Here is a 10302-nt window from a genome sequence, read left to right as displayed (position 1 = left end):
ATGTCTCCACATCGCATAGTGAACTGAGACGGATCTGCATTGGATGTGCTGCAGTGCATGTGTGAGTTGTAGTGCTGCATTGTGTCATAGTGGGCGTGCAGGAGTGTTTGGAGAACTTTTGTTCTCTTCTTTTATGCTCTCTTCTCTATAGCTTGAAGAGCTGAATCAGCAGAAGCTTCCAGCATAATGCAAACCACTGACCCAATCTCTCTGTCTTTCTTTTGCTTTAAGGGAGACCAAGGAGTGTTGATCTACAGGGTGAGTTGTAATATCTATCAGTCATGAAAGGACCTACAACTAGAAACCATACATGACACAGGAAATAAAACTACTCTTCAAGTAATTTCACACAGACTTTAAAAATGCGTCAAATCACTCCAGCTTTTGTAGTCTATTTGGTTATTTAGCACACAAGCCCGTTTCAATTTAGTGCTTGGAATAATCTGTTCATCGAAGGCCTCCGGCGGAGCTACTGTAATAGTGCATAAAAGTAGCTTGAATCTGTGCTCACATGAAAGCTTCTGGGGGTAGCCGAGAGAAAGAGAGAGAGGTGGGGTTAGAAAGCTCGCCCTGTGCTGCAGGCGTGTGCTAAAAACAAGCCTGTTGTTCCATGCTTTCAGGATCAATATGAGAACAGAGTGAGCTATGAAGAACCGAAGATTAAAAGGCGTATATCCCACTGATGGGCCCATCACTCATTCTTGAGGGAATTAAGTATTGATTTGGATGAAAATATAATTGTTTTTGTGGGCGAGGCTGCGTGTTTGTGTGTGAGCTCTGCAACTTTTGGAAAAAGTAATAGCCTACAAGTATGAAATATTGCTATTCGTGATTTTTACAAAACAAAAATACAGGTTTTACCTGACACATCTTTACAAAACTACTATTTACTTTACCTAACACAGATGAAAATTATGAGCCCCTGTTAAAAATGTGTTTGAACACATTATAATTTATATAAAGCATGCAAGTTATTCAACAGTGGATTTTTATTGACTATTTCTGTAGTTTATCATCACATCAGTAGGTGGCAACAACTGACTGTCGTTGTTAGCGAACAACACTGGCTACGTTTACATGCAACCAAATAATCCATTTGTAATCGGATTGACGGCTCAATCGGACTGAAAAGCCTTCACGTAAACACCTTAATCTGAGCTCGATCGGAATTAAATTTCGATGGGATTGAAGGGGGTGGTTTATTCCTTTTCTAATACGATTGAGAGTGCATGTAAACACTCGATGGGATTGAACCTCAAAACTGAAAGAACTGCACACGTGCAATGACAGAGAAATAGCGTAATATGACGCGCAGAACGAGCGGTTCTTCCTTTTGAATAAAGTGTTGTATAAATGCGTGTCCTGTCATTATAAAACTCTCCTTTCACTCGGCAACTGTGAAGTGGAGCAGGCAACCCGTTTTGGGCGCGGGAAGGGTCATTTCCAGCACTGCACAGCGGTTTATATGTATATTTATCCATAAATTAATAAATATTAATTCTGCTGTTAAAAACAAATAAATAAACCATGTAGGAGAGTGGTTATTATGTGCAAACAGTGAGAAACTCAACTAAAAAAAAAAATCAATTCCGATTTGAAGCTTGTGACATATAACCCGATCACTTTCTTTAGCGTTCGTGTAAACTCTACATTCAGATTCATCAATCGGAATGAATTCAGTCCAAAAATTGTGCATGTAAACGTAGCCACGTGGATTCAGGAAAAGTGTGTTGACTCGCAACAGTTCAGTCTGCTGGAGGTTTTGTCGTATGGGTTTCATCCGTACTGGGGACTGGGGCACAGGCCATTCAAAAAGTGTACCCATATTTTAATAATCTTTTTGATACTGTTATAGATATATGGATGTCTTTACCTACATTGCAGAGTATGCTGCTCGTTCACAAGCTGCAAAAGAGCTTCATTACTGAAACACTTTATAGGCTATAAGACAAGTTGCTCCTTCGTACAATTGATTTTAGGTAAATATCCACCTCATTTACTGCTCTTTTTGTTTCTGTGTCATAAGTTACCCTTTATGATGCTGGAAACCGCTACAGACAATTCCGTGTGTGAACTATATGAACGAATCAAACTAAATCGCAATTTGATTCATTCATTCGCCTCTTTAAATGCTGGGACTACTGGATTCTGATTGGCTATCAATGTTTTTATCGTTCATTATTAGCTGTTAAAATGTTCCTCTGTGTCAGTATTGTATCTTATTCTCACATAAATAGAATGATTAAAACTTTATTATAGATCTTTCTTGGAGTGAATGGGCCCTAAAACGACCAACAACACCAAACATACAATCAAAGTATTTTGAATGGCTTATGCACTTTAGTTACTGTATGTATGCTATATTCCAAGTTTTCTGAAGCCATATAGTATAAGTCATTGTTCATAATTTTTCCCGCATTCATGTCTAGAATTAAAATGAACAATGACAGATTGTTGCTCATTTCTTTTATTTGGAAGTTTTGTATGTAATGATCACTTGTTGGTAGTTTATTCGTGGTTTGAGGTCCTTATTTGAGTTTTTATGTATTACTTTCTGAAACAAATCTTCACTTTAGTTTGTTCGCTCCTGACTGAGTTTGTTACAGGATGAATGTTGCCATCCTTGTGAGTCTACAATGCTATCGTTCCTAAACATGTGCCAGTTAACTCTAACCCTAACCATTAATCCAGAGCTTGGGCTGACAGTGCTCCAGGCTGGCTTTCTGATAAACACTTGCGCTTTTGGCTTTTTTGTGTGTGATTCTCAATGGGACTAGAGATTTGCCATTACAAGATTGACCCCAATTGGTCAGATCCTATTATAAGTTAGCCTGAGGCTGCTCATGTTTGAATGAGAGAGGCGTCACGGGCCGAACTTAAACCTAGCTCACTGGGCAAAACATGGTGTCTTCAAAGGTAATATGGCCATTTATGCAGAAAAAAACCTTTTAAACATAAGAGGGATGTAAGAAACTCTTCAGTTCGAGAACCTCCAGCAACATTTCTGCTTGAAAACTCTCATATAGCTGAGAATCAAATAATTTTATCAAAATTTCAGAGAGAAAGACAACTCTCATGTTTTTCCTTAACTCACACTATATTGTGAAGTGATTGAAGAGATAGAACTAATAGTGTGTATTTATTTTGTATCCCTTCCCTTCTTTATTCATGCCGGCCAATATAAATATGTGCTGGTATCCATGGAGAGCTCGTCATTGTCATTGGTCACTGGTCATTATTTTGTCAAGAGCCCTAGTTACCTTTAGTAACCATCTGGGTGACTGAATAACAGTCTGAATAACAAACCAAAGAAGAGAAGACATTGTGTGCATCTCATTGTGAGTATAACTACAGCCCCGAGGGTATTTAGCTAAAACTAAAGATTATTTTAGATTACATTTAGTGTCAAAGTGTTAACTTTTTTCACTTTCTAGCACTGGAAGATGAATCCTGCTTCTTAGTTTGAATTCTGTCAATTTTCAGGACTGACATCAAGCTGGACTAACTTTTAAGTAAGTTCCTTTCATGATTTTTTTGCCATTATGAACTACTAATGCTACAAACCTTACCATAATTTTATGTCAAAAAGGATTTTTTGTTTAATGAGAGCGCTTCAACAACCGCTGCTGTTTCTCAGCTGTGTGCACAAAAGCCTTTTTAACCGGAGACTGTCATTGAAGCTCTTTATGTGTGTGTGGGGGGAAAGCAATTTTTGCCATTGTTATGCTTTTGTATTAACGGACTCGACCGTTAAATGATTTGATTGAAGATGAGGAATTTATTTCAGATGGTGGTAATGATCGCTAATTAAAGCAGGTATATTAAAATGATTTTCCTCTCCTTGCTGGAATCCATTTATGATTGAGACTAATTGCTCTTCATGGCCTTTTCAAACATAATACAATCTGCTGCTACTATCTTAGCTGATGAGTAATATGCACTGCTGGAAAAAAAAAAAACAGAATCATGTTTCATAGATGTTCATCTTTTTTTTATTGTTTTTGTTTTGGAATTTCAGGCTTTAAGGTTCTTGATGGTTAATATTTGATAGTTGTGAATGATAGTTGTGAAGTTAACTAAATCAGAATTGACCCTTTTTGCTTGCACTTGGTCTTATTGTGAATGATTCATCAATGCACATTATTCCAAAGAATAAAATAAAATGAAATAAAATAAAATAATGAAAATAAATAAATTAAATAATGAAAATTAAATTATCAATGGATCAATTCAAGCTCTATCATACTTTTTTCTTTTTAAATATCCTGCTTTAGTCAGAAATGCATTGTAATGCAGAAGTGAAATGGATTGTGATGGCTGTTGATTTTAATATGTCACTGGTCATGTGAACACACATCTGAACTCTTCTCTGAGATTAGAAACACAAAGATTAGCTTTGACTTAATCATTAATAGAGATTTCATATGCGATGTGCAAAGGCATGAATGAGCTGGATTAAGGTAAATATTACCACAGAGGCCTGGTATGAGCAAGGGAGATAAGAGGAAGAAGGAGGAATATTTTACTGACACAAACATATTAAGATCAGTACTTTGTTTAAAGAGAGTTCAAGGGAAGTTTTAAAAAATCAGAAAGTTGATATTGAGGTGTTCAATAGCAAACGAGCAAACACATATTGCTTATTACTTATTATGACATTTCACTGTACATGCACAATAAAACCTGTGGAAGCTCGTTTCCACCACAGGATAAAAAAAAATGAAAAAGGTAATTGCACGTTTTATCTCACAATCTTTCTTGCAATTCTTGAGTTTATACCTCACAATTTTGTCACTTTTTGCTCGCAATTCTGAGAAGAGAAGTCTAAATTGTGAGATCAAAAGTCACAATTACCTTTTATTTTTTCATAATGTGGCAGAAAAAATTACTGTGAGATGTAAAATATATATAAACTATAAATAAATCTGAATTGTGGGATATAAACTCAGAACTGCATGTATACTGTATATTGGATAAAAATTAAGAATTCAGAGTTTATATCTCGCAGTTATTCTAGAAATATTCTATAATTCAATAAATTATTGTATAATTCTATAATAAAGTTTCTATCTCTATAGAAAGGCAAAAAGTTGCAATGACCTTTTTTTGTTTTGTCTTTTCACGTGGTAGAAACAGGTTTCCATAATAACCAGATTAGCAAGTCACCTTACTAATGGATATACACTTTCTTAAGCAAATTACAGTAGAATTCAGGCTTGCAAATACTTCAATAATATTGTCAGATAGCAATATCCCCCTGTCCTTAGAGTTAAACTGATCTGAACTCATCTTTTTAAAAAAAAAACTTTACTTATTCTAGATAGGTATGTATCACCAACCCCGATCAGTTACACCAAGGCCAATAACATGTGATTAAAGACCAGATGCCGATCAATTACAAGCTAATAGGGCCGATGGAACAGAGAAATTTAAGGTTTTATCTGCAGTGCTTTTATTTTGTTTTATTCAAGCCCATTACTCATTCACAGTGACCCAAACAGGCTGAAAGCAGCTTCCTCACATTTGACTGATGAACGCTGTGGAGAAAGTGCTTCATCAAAGCTTGTATCTCTTATCCTGCTGTGGGCCCTGTCTCTCTCTCTTCAATCCTTGATCTTGGAAACTATTGCCTAAAAACGTTCGGAACATGTTACACGTGTCTTTAAAAACTTGGGTGTTTAAGTCATGTAAGACTGACGTTCAGTGAAGACCAAATTGTATTCATTTTCTGATCTTCACAGAAGCTTGTCACTGGTTGTCATTGGTAGTGTTGTATGTATGCATGTACGTATTTATGTATGTATTTATTTATTTCACACTATAGTATTATTTATTTATTCATTTTAAATGAGCTTTTATATCATTATAGGTTTTTATTTCAGTTTCATTTTAGTTTGAGTAATTTTGTTGCATTTTTCATTTGTAATAGTTTTGTTTTTATATATTTTTTTTTATTTAGCATTATTTTTATTTAGCTATAGTAATTTTAGCACTAGTAAGTTTTTTAAAGTTGAGTTTTTCAGCAAATATCTATTTTTTATCTCATGTCAGCCTTATCTAAATGAATGAAAACTATTTTAATAGCTTTAGTTAACAATTACAACAGAAAAACTGACCAATAATTACGTATCTTATAAATAGGGCTATCTAATTTAATTTAATCTAATTTAATTTAAAGACAGGTCACTAGTTTTTGTAACCAAGCATTTACTGTATGTCCTTGCCAGTGACCTTGAAGAAACATGGGTCACTTTAAACACAGCAGCTGCACTATAAATGCTGAATTAATGCATCTCATTGGTTTTAGCAGAGAATGGCAGTACAGTGTTCCCAGCTATTCAGCATTAAGAATCTCTTTAGCTGACCCAGTTGTCAAAAAGCAAATGGGGATTTGAGTGAATGAGATGCTTTGAATAATTATATTCTCTTGGCAAGTGGGATGGATGTGCTGAATATGGTTGTGCATAACAATGGAATGAGTAACAAAGTCAAGCTTGACATCCCAGAGAGAGAATATACTACAGTATACTGAATATGAGCGCTTGTGTATGTAGGTGTATGTGTTTTCCCTGGTGCTGTTATGTTAGGCCTACACATTGTTTATATTTTGGATTATGAATTTGAAAGACATTTTTGTAAATAATGAATTTGTTGCTGATGTTTTGGTTTGATTTTTTAAGTGCATGTGTACTGATACATCTCATGAAAGACAGACCAGGGAGAGATGTGGAGAAACTGAGAAGACTGTAGAAACAGAAGTTCCGCCTTTTGGTTAAAAGAGCCAATCACCTTTTGCATGCATTTTAGCTGGATGACCCTGATTTGCACAATTCATGATTATTGGTACATTTGGACTTTATATACACCATTATGGCTGAGTGACGCTGTCATGTGTTCCTGGTTTTGTCTTGTGTTTGAACTTATATGTTACCTTTTCGTCCGATTCTGGCATGGCCTCCTGATCTACCAGTTCTATCGGGGTTTGATCGTGGTGGTCACCTGATTCTAAGTGGTCCTTAGCTTTGCCCTGGTAGTCATCCGCATCAGCTCCACCTTGGTCTTCTGCTCCACCATGGTCTCTATCGCTATCAGCTCCCCTGTGGCACGGGGTGTGGTGGTGTCCTGCTCCACTTTGGTTCCCTGCTTCGCCTTGGTCTCCAGGCCCGTTAGGTGGAAGTGGAGGACATGCACACAGGAGAGTCAGTGGATCTAAAGAGCACTGGGGATCAGGAGACCACCATGATGACGCTGACAGATAGGAACTGAAAACACAGTAAACTTTGAAGTCAAGTCCAAACACAAGACAAAACTGGGAACATGTGACAGACGTTCCAAGAGCCCTGATATTTAGTCCAAAAGCAATGGGTCATTTCATTGTTTTTTAATGCACTTTCTGCAGGTTACATGTTACAAGTGAGTCATTGAAAAAGAGTGAGTCATTGAAACAATCACTCTACCCTTTCTTTGAAAACACTAAATCATTCAGAACTGAAATAAGTGGCTGGGGCCTCTCTAGCTGCAATTCCATTGCAGATTTGTGCAAAAATGTTGCGATATTTTATGTTGATAAAAAAAACTATTAAGAAGTGACAGCGTTTCCATTAACCAATGATATGCAACTAAAAAAAATGTTTTTCCTCTCGCGAAAAATCATGCCGACGGATGTTGGTAGGTTTATGTATATCGCAGCCACTGCACTATCCGTTATTTTTAATCCAAGGAGAAGTCGGTGTGTCTTTAGCGAAGCAGTGTGGAGAGCCGCTTCTAAAACATGCCTCGGCGCAGCTGGTATAAACATAAGCATTGACTAGAGTGGCTGTCGTCAGCTCCGGTGGCTGTGTTGGAGCCGTAATGTGCTGAATTACGCGTGTGCAGAGTAAATAAAGGATTATTCAAGCATTAATGGCAAGGTAAGCCCCTTCTACTTAAAATCGGCCGTGTATGAGGTGTTTCTTAGAGGTTGTAATACATTAAAGACTTTTACGTACGCCAAGTGACCTGTAAATGCGGGTAAAAAAATTCCTTTTTTGAATTGCCTGAAAAACCACCTCATGCAAGCGTAAAAACGTTTTTGTGATATGTGGGAGTTTTTGTGAAATTGTCGTGTTTCCATTGGGCGTATTTTCAATTTTCAATTTCAATGGGCGCAGTTTGACTGGTAATGGAAATGCAGCTATTCACTAAACCGAGTCATTCAAAAACATTCATTCAGAAACTTGGACACACACAGTAATACGTTTTGTTTGAAATGGTGCAAAAATAGAGAAAAGTAACTGACAATATTGTGTATAACATTGCAAGTTCTTGTTTACTGAACTGTTGTATGAAAGCAATACTCGCATTTGTGCTGTTGGTCTGATTTTAGCTTGTTTTTGAGTGTGTTTTGTTATGGTATTGCTTTATCATTTTCGTGACTACTTAAATATATTAATGAAACATCATCATCAGGCATGTATCGTGGAGACTGGTTGCCATGGCCCGGTGAGGCTCAGAGACGAGACGAGAAGAGGGCCAAAACCAGACTGGCTGAGGGTCTGCATAGACTCGACCAGGCTAAACATTACCACCTCAACACACTGACCAGAGAACAGCGCAGACTTCACAGAGACCTCATCTCTATCAAAACAGGTGTGTGAGGGATTACATCTCTCTAAAAGAAGTTAGAGCATTTAATAAATGAAACCATATCTCTTTCTTGTCAGGTAATCCCTGGAAAAGAGGACTCCACAGTTTGGGGCTACAACCCTCTAACCATGATGTTGGTCGCCCTTCTGCATCTTACAAGAGGACCCTGTTACCCATTATCCCAATGGCAGGAAAGGAGACAGACTGTCACAGGTGAGACTATAGGGTTTTTTGTTGTTGTTGTTGTTGTTTTTTTGCAAATATAGTTTGGTTGTGTCTTGTCTTCAAGATCAAAATCCAGCAAAAATGGAAATGAGCATGAACAATTAAATATGCAATACTGACTGATACCAATAAATGAAAGAATCACAAGTATATAGCAAAAAACAATACAGTACAACAGATTTTTGTGCATCTGGTATTTAAATATGAAATACTTTCAGGTATTTTTATACAATAAACATTCATAGCTGGATGCAACAAATCTATATGCTTCAGTCAAGGAAGCCCCTGATAATTCTGATGGATTTCAAAGAAAGTGTGATGTGCCAAGATGAAGCTAATCTCTTTAGTGCCTCATTACGTAACATGACTATCCAGCTCGCCTTCCCCTGTATCCCAGCTACAGCCGTGGCATGTACCCCACTCTGCAGTTAGGCTGGTGTTGACATGGATTTCAACAAGGAATGAGAGAATTTATTCCACTGGATACTTGACACAGCACAACTTCAAACAGAATGTAGAAAATGAATCCGTTGCAATTAGGATCTCTGCTTCAGGGTATGATTCTAAAAAGCTAGACACCTCCCACCCATTCTATAAATGTTTGATATTGTATCTTAGACCCACTTTGCATTCAAAAAGTCGTGTGTAGGATAGAGCAACAGAAACAGGGAATATGTTTACAGTTAAAGGAGCCCAAAACAAAATGTCCCTACTGTCCCTGAAATGCAGTATGTGTTCTTGGAAAATCACACATCTCTGTTGTAAATGGCAAAAATGTATTTGCTGTGAGTTTGCTAATTCAGAAAATTTGGACATGCAAATGGTGTAACTTTGAGGAAGGACTTTAAAAAAAACAACAACAAAAAAAAACAATTAAAGACATGCGGTACAGCCATTTTTTTTAATCAGAATGTTACCTTAATAACATTAACACTTTTGTGTTAAATGTAAGTTGTAATGTTTAGTGTGTAATATTATTATTTGTGTAATATTAATATTTAATTCGGATTTGTTTAAATGTGTGTAATGTAGTAAAAACAACTAAAACAAACAAGCATGTAAGAATTTTTACACTGATCATCTTAGTGCACATTGAGGGTTTTAAAACCCCAGGTAAACTGTAAAATGTATAATAAGGTCCTATTAGTTATCTTTGGTTGATGCATTAACTGACATTAACTATCAATGAGCAATACATTTGTTACGGTATTTATTAATGTTTGTTAAATTTAGATATGAAAATAAAACTCTTCATTGTTAGTTCATGTTAGCTCTGGTCCATTAAATAATATGAACAGATGCAATTTTTGATTTTAATTATGTATTCGTAAATGTTTAAATTAATATTGACTAAGATTAATAAATGCTTTAGAACTATTTTTAATAGTTAATGGTAATTCATGTTGTTAAATAATGTTAAAGGGGGTCATATGATGCGATTTAATTTTTTCC

At 36.2% G+C, this 10302-nt stretch overlaps 1 protein-coding gene across 1 annotated transcript in view; it reads left to right on the top strand.

The window, feature by feature from the left end:
- The first annotated feature begins 3450 nt into the window (after positions 1-3450).
- LOC107581503 (uncharacterized) overlaps positions 3451-10302 on the top strand; it is a 14217-nt gene continuing 7365 nt past the window's right edge. Inside the window, 3 exon segments of the mRNA XM_071582368.1 lie at positions 3451-3512; positions 8449-8628; positions 8703-8838. Coding sequence (XP_071438469.1) covers positions 8451-8628; positions 8703-8838 — 314 coding nt within the window. The 5' untranslated portion in view covers positions 3451-3512; positions 8449-8450.

Source organism: Sinocyclocheilus grahami, unplaced genomic scaffold (assembly GCF_001515645.1).
Source record: "Sinocyclocheilus grahami isolate Dianchi unplaced genomic scaffold, SAMN03320097.WGS_v1.1 scaffold35.1, whole genome shotgun sequence".
In the NCBI taxonomy this organism is placed as follows: Eukaryota; Metazoa; Chordata; class Actinopteri; order Cypriniformes; family Cyprinidae; genus Sinocyclocheilus; species Sinocyclocheilus grahami.
This window is presented reverse-complemented; position numbering and strand designations above follow the sequence as displayed.